The sequence below is a fragment of the Mustela putorius genome, unplaced genomic scaffold (genome assembly GCF_011764305.1).
Source record: "Mustela putorius furo isolate JIRA1106 unplaced genomic scaffold, ASM1176430v1.1 tig00000145_pilon_pilon_pilon, whole genome shotgun sequence".
NCBI lineage: Eukaryota > Metazoa > Chordata > Mammalia > Carnivora > Mustelidae > Mustela > Mustela putorius.
The window spans coordinates 35,590,358-35,608,677 of record NW_025421294.1 but is presented as its reverse complement, the minus strand read 5'-3'; the positions used below and the strand labels follow the sequence as shown (position 1 = coordinate 35,608,677).

At 48.5% G+C, this 18,320-nt stretch overlaps 1 protein-coding gene across 1 annotated transcript; it reads left to right on the top strand.

The window, feature by feature from the left end:
• The first annotated feature begins 10,736 nt into the window (after positions 1–10,736).
• On the top strand, positions 10,737–16,861 carry MSX2 (msh homeobox 2). Its single transcript, XM_004737577.3, has 2 exons — positions 10,737–11,231; positions 15,135–16,861. The coding sequence occupies exons 1-2, from the start codon at positions 10,853–10,855 to the stop codon at positions 15,557–15,559; spliced, it is 804 nt and encodes a 267-aa protein (XP_004737634.1). The 5' UTR covers positions 10,737–10,852; the 3' UTR covers positions 15,560–16,861.
• The last annotated feature ends 1,459 nt before the right edge of the window (positions 16,862–18,320 follow it).

The window sequence follows — 18,320 nt, the reverse complement described above, 5'->3', positions numbered from 1 at the left end:
TCTTAAAAAAAAAAACGTTTAAAAAATAATCTGGCCATATCTGTTCAAATTCGAAGTACATTCAGTTGGCTCTAGCAATCTCAGTTTTAGAAATTAAACCTTTAAGCTAAGAGTTTGAGTCTGAAGGTTTGCAAGGATTTCTTTCTTTCTTTTTTCTTTTTTTTTTTTTTCCGAGAGTTGTTAGTAATGGGGTGCCTGGCTGACTGAGTCAGAAGAGCATATGACTCTTGACCTCAGGGTTGTGAGTTTGAGCCCTACGTTGGGCGTAGAGATTACTAACAAATAAAATAAGTAAAAAAAAAAAAAAAAAAAGAATTGTTGGTAGTAGTAACGCTTTGGAGAAAATTGTCTGTCAATAAGAAAATGGTTAAATGAGCTGCAGTACATCCCCACTATGAAGTATAAAAGGAAAGGGTTGGAATTTATTTATTTGACAGAGAGATACAGAGCCCAAGTAGGCAGAACGGCAGGGAGAATAAAGCTTTCTGCTGAGCAGGGTGAGGGAGACCAATGCGGGGCTTGATCCTAGGATCCTAGGATCATGACCTGAACGGAAGGCAGCCGCTTAACCAACTGAGCCACAGGAATGGGTTAGATTTACATCTATTGAAATGCTTAAGTGTCTATGACATGAATTAGACAAAAAAAGCAAGTGACAGATATATGAATAGATTGATAGAGTCACATACACACACACAAAGACACAGTCAATGTCTATGTTTACTTATCCAGGCTATTTTGTATTTATATGTAATGAGGAGTATCTAAGGATTCAGATGAAATTGTTAATCCTAGTTATACTGAGAGAATGAAGGAGATTATTAATTGCTTACATACCCGATCCGTTTTATTGGTTAGAGTGACTATCTATTGCTTTTGAAATTCTAAAGGGAGAATTTAATGAAAGGGGACAGAAGGAAAGGAAAGAAAAGAAGAAAGACCCTTCACTGTCTCACTGAAACCCTCAGGGTTCTTGCTCTCTACCCCATCACCCTTCTACCCCGCCCGTATGCACCCCTACTCCCTCCCAACTCTTGTGACACTCAAACACACAGACTAAGTCATTTCAGTTCTTACCCCCTTTCACATACTGCCCCCTTGGCCAGAGGAGCTCCCCTTCACAACCTGGCAAATCCTTCTCTGCTCAGTCCAAATGCCACCTCCTCCAACAGCCCTCTCCTGTCCCTTGTCCCTTTGGGCACCCATGCTCCATCTAAAGAGAACACACCTAGGTCCTCTCACCTGCAGACTGATGCAGAGAAGCCAGGATCCCAGAGGTCTATGGAATGTTTCCTTGTTTGTAAATGTTGGCCCCTTATTCAGATATGTAATAAGCTGTGTTCAGACGACACCAAGAACATGAAGGGAAAGAGTTCTGCTGCCGAGGCTGGCACTGACTGGGACTGTCCTTTGACGACATGGGTCACGGGGTACTCGGGTACTTGCCCACGGAATGGGGGACTCTAGAGGGCGGGACAGATGGGTGAGTAGCACCTATTTTCTGGGAGTAACACCACAGAAAAGCTGCCTGGGGGAAAAAGGAGAGAAATGAAGGGCGTAAGGGAGTGGAATAGGAAGGTATGATGAAGGAAAAAGGACCGCACGAAGAGTTTAGTCATGTTTGAAAAGGACAAGTGAAAACATTTTCTGCCCTATTTGCAATTTACAGGTGTCTTAATTTTGCCTACAGAGTATAGTGATGTTCTGTGAAGATTCTGAAAAAGTGTCCCCTAGGGAAATGACAGTCTCATAGCAGGCACTAACGCGGAGCAAGTTAAACAGGGTAAGTGATTTCTAAACAGAACTCCTGCTTTCAAAGAATTCTTTCCCTCCTTTACAATTACTATTAAGCTAGCAGAGAGCCTGGTCCGGGGGGGAAACAAGCTAGTGTTTTGAACAAATTCTCCTATCTGTTGTTTACTAATGCTACAAACAACCCCATACATCCAATGTGCTTGGTCCTCCATCTACTATCTCTCTAGGAGATTTTTCTCTGCAAACCTAGAAGATCGGAATGATCGCTATCCCCAGAGCTTTGCAGATAAGGAATCCAAGGTCCAGAGAGGGTAAGTAACTCGCCCAAGGCCATCCAGCTCTGAGGAGGTGGAACAGCATTCCAACCAGACTCTGTGCTGTTGGAAATGCAGGGCTCCCCCCTGTAAATCAGTGTCAACTCAAATTTCAGGCAACCACCTGCATGATTGTTCCCTTGTCTAAGAACAATTGTTATGATTGTTGGCCTTATCCTAGTACCAACAGTGGTATTCTTTAACTAATGTTTAACTTGAAATAAACTTGTTTTAAAAAACAAACCAAGAAAAGATTTATAAAGGGAAATTTATGTCACAGTATCTGCCATCCACCATAGAGGGCTTCCCTCTGAAAATAAGTAGATTGGAGGGAGCAGATGCTGGTGTTTTCCAACTAGATCCTAGATTGCCTCCTGAAGATCACAGCCTGGCCCTTTGTCCACAGGACGTCAGCAATCATTGTCAAGATGTTAAAGTTGTACCAAGACAGTCTCCTGAGTATAATGGGAGAATTAACAGATCCCTGAAAATGGAATGACTTTCTTGGCATGTGCTTAGATGTTCTGTCCTGCCGTCTTAATGGGTCCAGGAACTCTGAGCAATTTTCTCTGGGAAGGGCTGTGCCACCCTTTGGGCCAAGCTTCCCTGTGCTGCCCCCAGGGTCCTGAGGATTCTTAGCAAGCACAATTTTCACAAGCCTCTTTGCAGTGGTCCAAAACAGCAGCCTTAGTGCTAACTGTATCATTAACAATTACCCTCCAGGTTACCTCCTAGGCCTCTCTTCTGCTGAGTCAGGCCCTCTCCTTTCTCATGAAGATGACCAGCATGGGGCGAGGGTGGGGGGGGTGTGTGTGGGGACTTGCTGGCCTGACTTCTCTTCACATTTTATATCCAGGAGCCCATTTCATCCTCCTGACTCCCTGAGATAAGGCTCATTAGCCCCAGTTTTCAGACTGGGAGAAGGAGGCTAGGCTCAGAGATGTGGGAGAACTTGTCCCAGAACACACAGCTGGTAGAGGATAAAAAGGGGTTCCAACCAGTGCTTCCCCGTCCCCTCCATGATCTTTCTATGCTATGTCTCCACTTTTCTGGAGACTTCATTCAGTCTGGGGGTAGACAGAACCAGGAGCAGACTGAACTTTTCACTCTCCTGCTCCCTTATCATAAAGCCAAGGAACCAGGAGGGACAGGAAATGCAACTGCCCCCCCCCTCATTTTGCCTGTGAGGAAAACCAGGAATCCTGAGAGGGGAGGAGGACCTGCTCAGTCACCCAGCAAGTGAGGGACCCAAGGGGATCAGGACCCTTGCTTCTTGGCTGTGGACAGGGGCCTGTCCCTTCACTCTCCTGCCCTCCTCACAGAAACTGAAAGCCCATTTGCAAAAAGCCCTAGCCAGGGAAAGGTGAAAAGGGGGAAAAGTGCCAATTTTATCAACCTGAAGGACACACAGCCAATTAAAGTTATGAGCAGAGGGAGGTTTAACTATATTTAAAGTTTGTATCTAATAAAATTATTTTTCCTATTTAAATGGTGGTGACTATTATTTGCTAGGTTTGGAGGAAGGTAGAGGATAGGGAGAGAAGGATTTCTTTATAAATAACATAATTAAAAACAGAAATTCTATTTATCTAGAATTTTCTGTGTCTAAAGTCAGATTACCCTGTCGGAAACATGAGGATAATAATACCAGTGACTAGAGAGAGTTCTAGTGAGGATTCAGTGAGTTAGTGTGGGTCTCACGCTGAGTACATGGTCTGGTAAATAGCAAGTGTCCAATAACTGCTCTTACTAGAGGGAAGAGAACCTGAAACTCAGTTTGTAATTTTCTAAATACATTTAGGTCCTTTTCTTTTTCCTACTGTGTAAACACAGGCTTGTTTTATAAAATCTGGGAAATGCAACGAAATGATGCTATCGCTAAAAGGAGCAGATGAAGTTAATGGTGGAATGCTGGGTGTCTCCCTGTGTCAAGCCAGGAACAAGAGAAATGCAATGGGAGAAAAATAAAGGGAAACCGGTTTGGGGTTTGGGGTCAGATTCACCTGGGGAACAGTGCTGACCGGTTCACTTAGTTGACACCTGACTTTGTGCAGGGGAAAACCTCCCCAACTCTTTCTCAGGCTGTGAAATGTGGAGCTACTTACGGGGGAGTGTGAAGGTCGGTTCAGAGTCTGGTGAGTTCAGGGTCTGGGGTAGAATGAGCCCTATTTTTCTCTGTGGACAATCAAAAACTCTGTCCCCTCTCACGAAAGCCCAACTTTCGTTCCAACCGTCAAGACGCAGAGACCACTCCTCACAACTTAAGGTTCACCCCAAGTCACTGCTGCAGGGGACCTTCTGAACCCTGTTGGGGCCCCCCAGGTTCTCAGCCAGGACTCCGCCAGGACTTAGACTCCCCGATCTATTCATTTAGTCAACTGGTTATTTATTGAGACCTTCGCTGAGCTAAGGGGCTCTTCCGGGTGCTGGACACAGCTCCTACCGCAGGGACTCTGAAATCAGACCTTCGTGGATCCAGATCCAGGAGGCGGGATGTCTGCATCCGAGGGTTCCGAAGGCGCAGCGCTCGGTTCTGGGGCCCCATGCGCTTTCCAGTCCGACTTTTTTTTTTTTTTTTTTTTAACTCTGGGCAAGTAGATGTGCCTCTCTGAGCTGCAGTTCCGCCTTCTATGAAGCAGAATGACGAACTACAGGGAGCAAAGGCCAAGAGGGACTCGGGCAGAGCGGGAATCTCTGCGCCCAGTGCGATCCTAAGGAGCGAGCCAAGTCTTGGACTTGAAAGCGCTTTGCCCCGCCTCCAGCTCCTCCAGCGCAGTTTCTGTTACCCCCTCAAAGGTCCGCCTGCCTGTGGCAACTTGCAGCCCCCTCCCCAGACTGAGACAAGCCCCGGGCGCAGCTCCAGTGTCCTCCCCCGTCACCTCCCCAAAATGACTAACAAAATTCGGAATGATTGCTTCTAGTTGTCTTCATCCTACAGGTAAAGCGAATCTTGCTTACTTCCCACCAGGCCACTAGGGGTGGGGTAGCTGAAAGAGATTCCTTCTTCCTTAATTAAAAAATATAGTTATGTCCATTAAACAACTCCCCACACTTCCTTTTCCCCTACCCTCACCTCCACCCCCTCCCATGCCCAGCTGACTGAGGTTTGAAGCTGAAAGGATTCTGGAAGCCACCAAATAGGAAAGATCAGAGATTCCTACCCCAGGATTCAGGAACCCACAATCCAGGGTGCCCTTTCTCTGTGTCCCTTTGCTAGTTATTTAGCCCATCCCAATCTCAGCGGTGCCATCTGTCAAGGTGGAAGAAGGTGGAAGGAGGTGGAAATAGTAGATACTTCATGACCATGAGCGATTCCAGATGCCTCCCGTCCCACCTTTAGAGCAACTTCTGCCTCAGGCAAAATACATAAATTTAAAAATCAGCAAAACCCTGGTATTTACTGGTTATGAGAAAGTCTTATCCAGCCTTAAGTTTCAATTTTCTCCTCCTTAGGGAACCATCAGGAGCCCTACATTTTAGGGTTGCTTGAGGAATAAGATAAAGCTGACAGTAAACCTCGGTTCAAACCTCACCTCAGCCCAAGCCCAGGAGGAGTGGTTTTTCTGGCTTTACAGATGGGCCAACTGAGAAGGGTGGGTGGGTTTGTGAATGGCAGGGCAAGATCCCTTGGGTGCCATCCTGGATGGCTAGACTGGTTCCATAGGATGGCAGGTACCCAGCTTCCTGAAACCATCTCTTTCATGCAGAACCATCAGAGCCTGGCCCTGCCCCTGGGAATCTTCCTCTGGTTGGAACATGGGTTGGGAAGGTGCCAGCAAGCACCAGTACCCAGTACCATGGGACTGGGAAACAGAAGTGACTCAGAGGTTTAAAGGGTTTCTTCTTCCCTCAATTCCTACCCCTCACTCCAGAGTTGCCAATCTGCTTCCTTCTGAAGCATTTTACCAGTTGGGATGGGGGTGCAGGGGCAAAGCTGGAAAAAGTTGCAGATTCATGGCCTCTTATTCTCCGGCACTGGGTCATTGGGTCTATTCAATCTATTGAATAGGAGGCAAAAATATTGCTAACGACTTAAGAAATGATAATATCCAACACTCACTGAATGCTAGGCATTTCCATAGTACAGATGAGAAAACCAAGGAGATGAAGGGATTTGTCCCAAGTTGCACAAGAAATACAGGGTTCAACCCTGTTTAAAGCCAGGGCAGCTTCAGGATTCGAGGCAGAATTGCTACAGACCCTTCTGAGTGTGGTGCCTGCTGCAGCCACACTTCGTGCTACTTGTTTTTCTGCTAAGGCTTCTCACCTAGTCCTCACCAGCAGCAACTCTGTGAGCTGCCCGCTAGGATGCCTCTTCTGAAAGAGGTTACCCCGAGGCCCAGCTGGATGGCAAATGGCAAGAAGTAGGGCATGGATTTGAATCTAGAGCTAGAGAAGGAATGGAACAACCCTCACATTTGAGGTGCAGACAAACCGCTGGAAGTCTCCATGGCCTGGCCCATCCCTCTCCAGGCTTGTGGGGAGGACAAGTGGCACCTTAGGTGGCTACTGCGATTTTTTCTCGCCCTCTCCCCTTCAACCCGGCCACCAGCCAGAGGATCCTCACTGTAGGCTTCTTCCAGGGTCCCACAGCAGATCTCAGGCCAGCCTCCCTCTGTCAGCGCCTCGACTTCTTCATCTATAAAATGGGAAACCAATGAAAGTTCGGGCTCCGGGCAGCCTTGCGCAATCTGCAGAGCACTTTGGCAAAGGACCCTTTTCTCCAGCCCCGGCTGGAGCCCAGGTCGGGATCCCAGTGGGCGGGGGCCCCGGAAAACCGGTTTGAGCGTCCAGAACTTCTAACGTATGGGATTTGTACCCCCCTCTCCCTCACCAACAACTTCAAGCAGCAACCCTGAATGCCAGTTAGCCCTTCTCCCGCTCTGTAACTGAAAGCGATCTCTTAAATGCCTGGAAACACACTTCCCACGGCACAGGTAAGACAGGAGCTCAGAGAGGATCCGCCTTTTCCCGAGGTCACACAGCGATTGCCTGGGAGAGTGGGGGCGATGGGGGAGACGCACTGTGGAATTTCAGGCGGACATTGGCGCCCGCGTGTCTGCCCGCTTCTGATACCGGGTTCGGAAGAATAGGCCGCTAACGAGAGGCCCATTAGGAGGAATTGTCACTCCTCTGGGAGCGAGGTTGTCCCATTAGGGCGAATTGTCATTCCTCCTGGAGCGAGGTTGTCCCGGCTCCGCGCAGGCTGAGTGCCGGGGCCGAGAGCAATTAACGCGGCTCCGGCGCGGGCAGCCGCCTCTGCCCCGGGCAGCGGGGGCGGGGCGGGGCGGGGGCGGGGCGCCCGGCGCGGCTGGAGCCGGTCACCCGGCGCAGCCCCTTCCCCTGGAGCCCGCCTTTCATCTCCCCGCGCCTGGCGCCTGCCCGCAGCCCTGGCCTGTCTACAGCCCCCTCCCCGCCCCTCCCCCGCCTCCGCCCTGCCGCCGGGATCCAGCGATCGGTCCTGGGGCTTGCAAACGCTAGAGTCCGCGCCCGGCCCGCCGCAGTCTGCAAGTAGTGTTTTTGCATTGGGATCTGCGGTGCGCGTGCGCGGCTGCCGGGTGCAGGGCCCTGAAACCTGCGAAATCCTCGCGGGAACGCAAGACTTCAGAAGGATGAGGGTCTGTGAGGTGCGGCCACGTGCTGCGCGTGGGGATCCCGGGTCCTCCACTTCCAACCTGCGTCACTTTGGGTACCATATTCAGTGCTTCCTAGCCTTAGGCTTTCCCTGTAAAATGGGGAAAATAATATCCGCCCGGAGCGGTGTGTTGGAAGAAACAAATGAGATCCTGGGGGGACAGGTACTATAAAGTATCTTTCAGAGTTGACGTTTCGCGCTGGGGTTCCATCTGAAACCCCACTGTTCTTCCTACAAGCACTGCAGCTACGTCAACGTCACTGGGAACAAACCTTAGTAAGTTCCCCTAAGCGCCAAAGTCAGTGCTGCGCCAAGGGACGATACCTCCACCGCGCACTTTTAAGGCTGCGCAAAATTCTGAGCCCCGGAGATTTTAGGAAGAACCTATCTTGAACTCCGTGATGGCTGGCGATGAGCCTCATTTTGGATATCCAGCAGGGAGAAAGCATGCGATACACTACTCCTGCTTTTGATATATAGTATTTTTTTATTGATCCTCTACACCTAGTTACTTTCCGTAGCCTATTGAATTTAATTACTACAAGAGCCGTGCCAGGTAAGGATTATTATATCTCATTTTAGAAATAAAAAAGCAGTTTGAGAGAGGCAAAGTAACGCGACTAAGTTCCCGCGGCCAGGAAGAGGTGAATAAAAAGTCTAGAAAACACAACCAACGCAAAAGCAAATGCACAGATCAGGCTTTCCATAAAGGGCTAGGATTCTGTTGAGGGTCGACTTTTTTTCCAGCAGAACTGAGACCCTTTCCTGAATTTTCCCACCCGAGAAGGGAGATGGGCATGGACAAGGTAGAGGAAAAGGTGGGCAGGCTGGTTGCCCTCTGGGCATCTCTCCTGCTCATTTTATAGCCAGAGCTTGGCATCCCTGTTTTGAACACCAGTTTGTTTGTTTGTTTGTTTGTTTGTTTTGTTTCTACTATTTTCCTCCTTCTAGCATCTGAATTTTCCTTCTCTATCTGGACATCGGGACCTGAAAGTAGTGAGGGGGAACCTGGCTTCTTCTGTCCCAGAAGAGTTCATTAAAACAAAACAAATAAAGCTCTAGTAGTATGTATTTTTAAAAATTTCCCAGGAATGAGCCTGTGTGCCCCTAAACTAGCAAATATTAACAGTGAGTTTTCAGGAACAATTATAAAACAGCATCTGGGTACAGCCCAACTGAAAGCTGAACCCTTTTGTACACTTTGGCAGCTTAAGGCTAAACGAATTTTAGGTTTGCTTCCAAAATATATAGCCTGCACCTTGCTGGGTACCTCAGAAGGCACAGGGCTTAATCTGGATTTACCTGTACTGTATTTGAGATGCATATCAAGCCAACTATCATCAAGTATGACTCAAGGGGAAAATGTATGCATCTCCAGATAGTTTAATTTTTTTTTTTAAACTTTCTCTGAGCTTCCAAGTTGTTGGGGGTTGGGAGTGGGGGGATGTGCTTGATTGGAGAGAGACCCAGAGGTTTTAGAAGACAGTGGTTAGAACTTCTTCACTTTTTAACTTTTTCAGAACCATTTCTAATCAAACTGAATTAATGGGGCAGTACAGACTGTTTTTACCCCCTAAGATTCAGATCATGCCTATTCAGGGTATCCTCAAGCCACAGAGTTTCACTCCCTGCAGGAGTTTACGGTGAAGGAAAGAGTGCATCATCATGATCAGTCTGGGGGTCAAGTTTCTAAGACTCTTGAACTGGGAGGTAGCCTCCAAGCCTTTATCATTTTAGTAATTAAAAACAATGTGCCTTCCTTCCAAGGATCTGGGAACTGTTTAGTAAGCATCTGCTGTGTGCGAGGCCGCACTCGGAGACTTCTATTTATCTCATCATTCCGGGTTAATCGTTGAGATATATGAAAGAGCAGATGCAGCCTGGACAGGGTCACTTGAAGCACTTTGGTCTTGGCCTGGCGGCCTGCGGAGAGATCCAAGGCCTCTGCGCACCCATAGCTCCCTCTCCCCTGTCCCTGGGCTGGTACAGTCATCACTAAGGCTTTGAGATGTAATTACCCAGGGTATAATTTGGGGTGGGGTGGGGATATATATGCCTTTTTTTTTTTTTAACCAGGTGCAATGAATAAAAATGTGCTTCTCAAAAGTGTACACAGGCCTTGGGTGTGCAAACTCAGAACCCGGTATTTCTGAGATTTGCAAGAGGAAGGGAAGCACTAGGTATTACCGGCACCTTTTCCTTCCTCCTCCCCCTTGAAGGCAAACACTGGCACCCAAACACATGACAAACATAGGCTCAAACAAACGCAGGAACACACAATACACGTAGTCCTGAGAAAAAGGTCGGATCCGGGTATCGCCCAGAGAGGAGACTTAAGGGAAAGAAAACACGCGGGATGGTTTTTCTAAGAGCACGCTGGTTTTGTTTCGAGTGGAAGGGATGGGGGCCACTGCTTTAAATCTTCCAGTCGGAGCTTTGGAAGACCAGCCCCTCTTGACCACCTCTTGGGCTCTCTCCGTTTCTTCTTCTAGGGGTAATAGCTTTCCTTGTAGAAGTTTTGCCAGCGGCCAAATACTCTTATAAGCTTCATGGATGTGTTACTGCTTTTAGCAGGGATGCTGGCCCGTGTTTTCAGTGCTGACTCCTAAGTTGTAAAGTCAGTCCAGTTTCCGCGTATAGTAGGAGCTTCACAAATGTTTTTTGCAACGTCAGTTGTAGATTTTAAACGTGCTCTGGCGAGGGGGGTTGGGGGAAGTGGGATGGGCGCGAGGTGCCTTTTTAAAAAGGGGTCAAAAGAGAGAAGAAATGGGACTCGGCGAACTTCCTCTTTAAATAATCGGCCTTAATTACGCCATGGACTTTTCAGTTTTGGCGTGATTATAACCCTTGAGGGATCGCCTAATAACAACTCTGCTGACTGCTCCTGTAATTAACTCCTAATTTATTTCAAACAGGAAAAAAAAAAAAAGGCCTCAGCCTCTTCCAGGAGAGCCAATCAGAGACGAGCGTCTGTGGCGTCAGCGCCAGAGCCGGCGCCGATTGGCTGAGCCGAGTCTCCCACTTCCCCTTGGAGGAAAGGCTCGGCTCCGGGCGCGCCCCTCCCGTCTCCCCCCCAAAAAAGTTTGAGTCGCCGCTGCCGGGTTGCCAGCGGAGTCGCGCGCGGGGAGCTACGTAGGGCAGAGAAGTCATGGCTTCTCCGTCCAAAGGCAATGACCTGTTTTCGTCTGATGAGGAGGGCCCGGCGATGGTGGCTGGGCCGGGCCCGGGGCCCGGGGGAGCCGAGGGGGCCGCCGAGGAGCACCGCGTCAAGGTCTCCAGCCTGCCCTTCAGCGTGGAGGCGCTCATGTCGGACAAGAAGCCGCCCAAGGAGGCGTCCCCACTGCCAGCCGAAAGCGCCTCCGCCGGGGCCACCCTGCGGCCACTGCTGCTGCCCGGACACGGCGCCCGGGAAGCCCACAGCCCCGGGCCGCTGGTCAAGCCCTTCGAGACCGCTTCGGTCAAGTCGGAAAACTCAGAAGACGGAGCCGCGTGGATGCAGGAACCCGGCAGATACTCGCCGCCGCCAAGTGAGTGAGCGTCCGTGCCCGACAAAGGACAGGCGGGTCCGCGGATTTCTGGAGGGAGCTAGGGGGCCAGTATTCCAGGCCGGGGGGTACGGACACCCCTCTGCACTCTGCTCCCGGGAGAGCGAGCCGGCGATTCGTGGCTTGTTGTCTCCAGCGTTCCGCGAGCCGGCGGGAGCCAAGACACCCTCTGGGTCAGGTCCGCGCAGCGCGCGTTCGGGATCCCCTAGCCGTGCAAAGTGTCCGACACAGTGGAGGATTCGCCGGTCTCCGAAGGGCGAAGCCCAGCAGGTTTGCCGGGTCGCTCGGTTACCCGCTTCTCTAGCCCTCAGCCCCGCGCTCCACCCACTTTGCTTATTTTTGTCTCGCCGTCCGGCGGGTTTCTGTCTGGAGAGTGAAGAGGGATCCACTTTTAATGAGCACTCGAATATACGCCATACAGAGTCGGAGGTGCCTTACCTCCTTTCAGAGTTCCCAGCCCAGCGAGATGGGCCCTCTTACAGATAAGACTAGCTGAATTCTAACCCCCGGTATTGGGTAGAAATCATCATCTTCCCCGGGTCCCGCGGGTTTCCGAGTAGGATCCCATGAAGGGATGGCGGCAGAGACTGAGGCCGGGAGGAACTGTCTCTCTGTCGTCCTGGCAGCTAGCACCTTCGCCCAGAGCGGGTCAGAAGAGAGCGAGGGCTCCCTCGGCTCATAGTAATAATTAACAGCATTCCAACAGCGCTTGAGAGTTCACAAAATGATGCTCGTTAGTTCACCAGATCCTAATATCACTGGAATCCTCAAGTGTAGGGAGAAGCACAGGAGAAGTGGTTATTCCCAGACACCTGGACTTGAAAAGGACTGAACTTGCTTGACCCAGGTTACCAGCAATGGCTGAATTGGGCAAGGGGCCCTGGTGTCTAAGCTTGGTTCCTCTCTAGGATGTCCTGACCATCTTTGATCCCTGTCCCCAGAGAAACCAAGCAGAGGTCCCCACACCAGCACCCCGCTTCCTGCCAATGAAGCAGGATGGCATGCAGGCCCAGGAGAATTGATTCTCTTCCAGCTTTAGCACTTATTTTGGGGTCTGGGTCTTTGTGCAATTTGGAGAAGTCATTCCCTATAGCCCCTTTTATTTCTATTTCTATCTCCTGGCCTTTAAGATTTCTCTACCCCCACTGCACCTATAGAAAAGGTGAGAAAGAAGAGTCTGCCCAGGGACTTTTTCCAAAGCTGGGAGACCCACACACCTTCCTTCATTTCCTTGGGTCAGCCCTCAAGACTGAGATGCATAGTATTTGGTGAACAAAACAAGGCCATATACCCCAGGGGCAACGGCTGTCCCCTCAGGCATAGCTCTCCACCCTGTTAGAAACTCCAAAAGATTCAAAGGGTGTGGAGATTAAGGACTCAAAGAATTTAAACTCAAGTTTGCACAGTGCTTTATAGCACTTTTCACCGTATTATCTTATCTGATCTCTGTGTGGCTGCAGCTGGCCTCCTGGTAACAGACTAGGACATTTCAGAAGAGTTCAGAGGAATCAGCACACACTGAGTTTGGGCTTGACGAACAGCCCTCCCCCACCCCCCACCCCAGAACAAAAACAAAAACACCTTGGCAATATTTAATGATCACCTGTCTGGTGGTAGACAGGGCTCTGAGTATTCTAAAATATAGTACTCTGAACCACACAGCACAGTATTACCCATTTTATTGATGGTGAAATAGAGGCTCAGAAACTTAAAGGAACTTAATTTGTTGGACAAATACTGAGTGCACATGTGTTTCTAGGCCTGGGTCAGTATTTGTCCATGATGTGCCCATCAGCACATGAAGGATTCGTCTTTCAGGGAACGGTGTCCAGAGGTCAGAAATCCCCATTTCCCTAGGCCTTCGGGTTTTGGGATGGCAATTCCCCTCTTGCTCTGTAAACCACTCCCCTCCCCCCACAGTGAGGAGGAATTTGGGGAGGTGTTTGGGGGGCCCTGGGTTTGACATTCCATGATAAAAATCCAAGATTCTGGAGAAGGGATTTAGTTTTAAAACAAAGTGGTTCATTAGCTCTTTGGGCCTAGAAAGGGCAGCAGAAGCGGTGTGATTAGAATGGTGGGTCCAAGGAGCACCTAGCACCAGAGCCTGGGGCAGGAGGGAGCCACTGGTCTGGCCAGGTTTGTTATTTGGAGGAAGCTGTTTTGCTTTGTATAATCGCATCCATTCTTTGACTTAAAATGGTTGTGGGGGTGGGGGGGTGTGAGGAGTGTTGAGCGGAAGCCTCTTAGCTTTATGGCTTTGATATTTTGGGTAATCTCTGTAGCCTGGGTTTCCTAGTTCACATGTACCCTCTAGGAGCAGCCGGGATGACCGTTTAGGGCACAGAGTTCCTGCAAACAGCGAGCAGGATCCAGGATAGACACTAGGAGCTTGGTCTGTGCCTTGAAACAGCGCGCTAGGTCTGGTTAGTGAAGGGTGGAAGCAGATCTCCGGGAGTCATCAACAGACAGGGTTGTACTTTATGTGTAAATCAAGAAGTAGGTGCCCAAGCTCTCTGGCTTATTTAGGGATTAGCCTATGCAAAAGTTTAGACTTCTGTGTACCCCATCCCTCTGTCAGGTTTCTGTTTTTGATCGTCTCCTAGAAGCTACTACCTCTTAACTTTTTAGTCACTACAGTGATGGTTAATAATGTCACACTAGGAGGAATCCCTTTTCTTGTTGGAAATGGAGGCTGGGTGGGACTTACTGTGTCACCCTCAAGTATGAAGTGTAAACTCTTTCTTGGGCCGTCGAAGTAACTAAACAAGAAATGCCACATTCTCCCCATGAGTACTGCGGAGTTACTATTGTGGCTGCTTTTGGAAAATTAGTGTAGCTCATAAAAGCCAAATGCAGAAAATTAATTGTTTAGCCTTCTATCCCACAGCTCTGCATTCCTGCCCCCGCCTCCCTTTGAGGAAAAGAAGCCCCCGAGTTAGTTGATGTTGTGGAATCAGAAGGATGCCCAGTCCTATACTTCCTCTCACCAAATCCATTTCAAATACGGGGTCTGCATGCGGTTGGCGTACCTTTATTTTGCTTGTTATTCCCTCTTTCTAAATTCTGTTGACAAACTAATCATTTACACATTTGCTCTAAACCAGAGAATGGTTAGAGATGACTAAAATGTCATCACATGCTCTCAGCTCCAAGGCAGCTTGATTTCCCCTGACATTTACATTTATGAGCAAGCTGATTTTGTCCTCCTTCTTAGTAAACTTTATATTACAGAAGCACCCGGCCAAGAAACTTCTCCCACATCCAGATCTGTAAAATGATGTTCAGGTTTTAGAATCTGTAGACTGGATGGGATGACAGCTCTGCGGTTGTTTATTGCATGGGGCTGCTCCTGATCAGGAGATGCTATTAATGTACCACAGAACTTTATCTGCACGATTGTCCTTCATAAATATGCTGGCGCACTCCAGCTTTTCCTGACATGGAGAGGGGACTGACCCAGTTTAATAAGACCCTTTTTTACTTCTCTTCTTACGGGCTTATCTCATCATCTTAGAGAAGCGAAGATTGTCAGGAACCCAGTTCCCCATTTGAAAGACCAGAGAACTTAAATGGGGTTTTGTTTCGCAGAGAATACTCCCAGCGCCCTTGAAGTCGGTTCATAGCTGTTCTAGTTCCATTATCCGTAAAGCTGTTGTTTCCCATATGGAAAGTTCCATACACTGTGAAATTTCCAAATATTTTGTAAAAAGACTCCATTTCTTAAATAAAGCCATTTAGCCATTTAAATATGCTCCTCCCGCCCCCCCCCCACCTCCCATATGGATTTGACTGGAAGTCCCTTTTTGAAAGCTGAAGAGGGAGGTCCTTGCTGGCATACCTGGGAGAAAGCCACTTTTGCTAATTCCCTCCCTCTCTGTTCTCTAGGACACATGAGCCCCACCACCTGCACCCTGCGCAAGCACAAGACCAACCGGAAGCCGCGGACGCCCTTTACCACGTCCCAGCTCCTCGCTCTGGAGCGCAAGTTCCGCCAGAAACAGTACCTCTCCATTGCAGAGCGAGCAGAGTTCTCCAGCTCTCTGAACCTCACAGAGACCCAGGTCAAAATCTGGTTCCAGAACCGAAGGGCCAAGGCGAAAAGACTGCAGGAGGCCGAACTAGAAAAGCTGAAAATGGCTGCAAAACCTATGCTGCCCTCTGGCTTCAGCCTCCCTTTCCCCATCAACTCGCCCCTGCAAGCAGCATCCATATACGGAGCCTCCTACCCTTTCCATAGACCCGTGCTCCCCATCCCACCCGTCGGACTCTATGCGACTCCAGTTGGATATGGCATGTACCATCTATCCTAAGGAACACCAGCTCCATAGACTCCATGATGGATGTTTGTTTAAGTGGGTCCCCCCCCCAAATGGCAGTACCAAGCCCTTAGGCCTGCTCTGCAAACCTTGCATGCATGCTCCACCCTAAGAGGCCTAAGAACTATGGCCACAGCCTTAGTTCGAATTTGTTGTTTAGGCTGAGGCACCAAGCCCCATTTTCTTGGTGTGATCTTCTACATGCCCCCTTCTCCTTCCACAAAGATTGGCTCTGGTGGTTTTTATATATAAATATATATATAATAAAATATAATGACATTTTTATACAGCAGCCATAAAAATGCAGATTATTTTGAAAGGCAAAATTTATATTATGCACATATGTATACTTTTTCTACCTATCACTTTCCTAAAAGAGACTGCATAAGTCCAGTTGTTTTTTTCTTATAGGAGAGACCAATAATTTGCAAAAATTGCTGACATTTGGTGATTTTGATGGGATGATTGCCTTTTGCTTATGGAAAACAAAGGTTAGAATTAGACAGGATGCATAGGAAGTAGAGATGGAGAGATTCTTCAAAATGACCAGGACACATCGTGTTTTTTGCATTTTTACATGCATTAAAAAACTCATTAGGTACTACCCTCTGTGGCCCTATATTTTTCCTTCTGTCCACATTGTTACAGATTGTTAAAGTTTTAACTTTTTTTTTTTGTAAGATCAATAAAAGGGGGGATGAGAAGAATCCTGAGAATGCCTTGGGGGTAAGGTGGGACCTGGAAGTACTTCCTAATTCCTCTCAAGGCTGTTGCTTAACTCCATTTCAGATAATTGGAGAGTGAAAAGTTTAAAGCAAGCCTGGGGAATTGATGGTTTCTGTGAAATACTAGGTACAAGTCAGTCCTCACACACTGCAAAGGTGATGGTGGGGGCGGGGAGTGTAGTTAATTCTCTGCTTAAAAAAATAAATACATTGTAACCATTACCTATATGCTAAATATTCTTAAACAATGAATAGATCCAGAAAGAAAAAAAAAATCATGCTTTCTCTGTGTGTGTACCTATTGTATGTGCTAAACTTATTAGAAAAATTTATATACTTTTTAACATGTTGGGGGCAGAGGGTAAAGCCATGTTTTGACTTGCTAAAAATGGTGTTGTCAAACAGCCCATTTAGCTCCCTGGTATTTCATCTTTCTTTCCATCTCCCCCCACCCCCCACCACCCAGTATACTTTTATCCCTTTGAAAGGGTGCCTTGTATAATTTTATATATTTTATTGAAGAGTTATTTCTTATCTCTTATTCTGAATTAAATTAAACATTTGTTTTATTGCAGTAAAGTTTGTCCAAAGACAGTTATTTTAAAGGGGGCTCTCTGTTCCTAGCTGGATTCAGTTAAAACAACAACAAACAAACAAAAAAACCCACCAAGACTGGGGGAGGGGGCCAGTGGTTTTTATTATGATATTAGTGTGAATCAATTAAGATTTGTGCCCAGATTCAGCCTGGGGTGGGGGAGTGGATTGAAAATAGCCAACGAAATACTTTGAAACATTTCCTCTGGCAGTTTGTGTTACTCATGGAAAAGAAGTGGAATTGCTATTCCTTTTTCAAACTCTGGTGAAAGATGAGCTTAGAAGAAGTGGAGGGGCTGAGGGATCCGGCAGGTTTGTAGATGATCAAGGGAAAATCTTGAACTTGAAATCTCCCGGTTAACCATAACAGCAACAGATTTAAAACTGGGGGAAAGGGACCTATAGCTCTTTGCAAATGGATATTGTAACTAAAAGCATTCCCTGGGTTGGGGGGGTGGGGGTGGATGCCTGCTGCCCTTTCAGGAGTGTGTCAAATCGCATTCCGTTTACCATTCCTAACTCCTTCCAAGGAGATGGACCCCGAACAAATGCTCTTTTCGGTTTGAAGGGGGAAGGTGGTTCATTGAAGTCCCGTTTGCTTTGCAGCTTTCCTTTCCACTGGGTACAGAACAGGGTCAGACTTCAGTTTTGTGGCATAACCATTAGAAAGAAAAAAAAATCGGCAATGGGTGGGGGAGGCTAAGATGGATCTTAAATTCCGCTTTTTATTGCACAAATAAATCATAAATGGCTACTGATGATGATACCTTTGGGAGGTCTGTTTTCCGATGAGAAGCCCCGGTGACCCCGGGAACGCGGGCAGAAGGGAATGGAGAACTTGCTGCGGAGGCTGAGCGGTGGGGAGCTCAGGGGCTCACTAGCACCGGACATCTACCGAGGACTGGCGCTTTCGTCTCACGTTCTCACTGCGCTGACACCCATTTTGGAGGTGGGTGTCAGAAACTCCATTTCCCGGTCGGGTGAAAGCTCCCAGGCGTCAGGCAAGGAGTCTCAGATGTCCCAGCTCGACTGCGAGCGAGATCGAAGCGCAGGGACTTGCTCCGAAGCTGGGGGCCATTTTTTGTTGCTCCACCAATGTACTCGCGAGCTGAGCCCCAGGAGTGTCCCGAACCTCCCCAGTTTTATCCCGCTGGGCTTCCCTAGCCCCCAACTCCTAATTCCAGTCCGGAATCCAGCCATTCTCATTTATGGGATGCGTTTTCCAAAGGCCAAAGCCCTTCCTGGTTTCGTCATCAGCCACCAAGTTGGGTCCCTAATTACCCCGTCCACCGAGCTTCCTTTCCGGCGCCGCTCGACCCCGCAGCCTCGGGCGATCTCAGCCCGGATGGGGGATCGGGAGACTCCAGCTCCGGGTTAAGACAGCTTGTCCCGTGAGGAGGGCTTCGCAAACCAGGGTGCGACTGGGAGAATAGGGG

Bases quoted from the DNA above. Each gene is read 5' to 3' on its own strand.
- MSX2 (XM_004737577.3), top strand. From the start codon at position 10,853: ATGGCTTCTCCGTCCAAAGGCAATGACCTGTTTTCGTCTGATGAGGAG. The intron at 11,232-15,134 runs GTGAGTGAGCGT...TCTGTTCTCTAG, and splicing joins CAGATACTCGCCGCCGCCAA to GACACATGAGCCCCACCACC.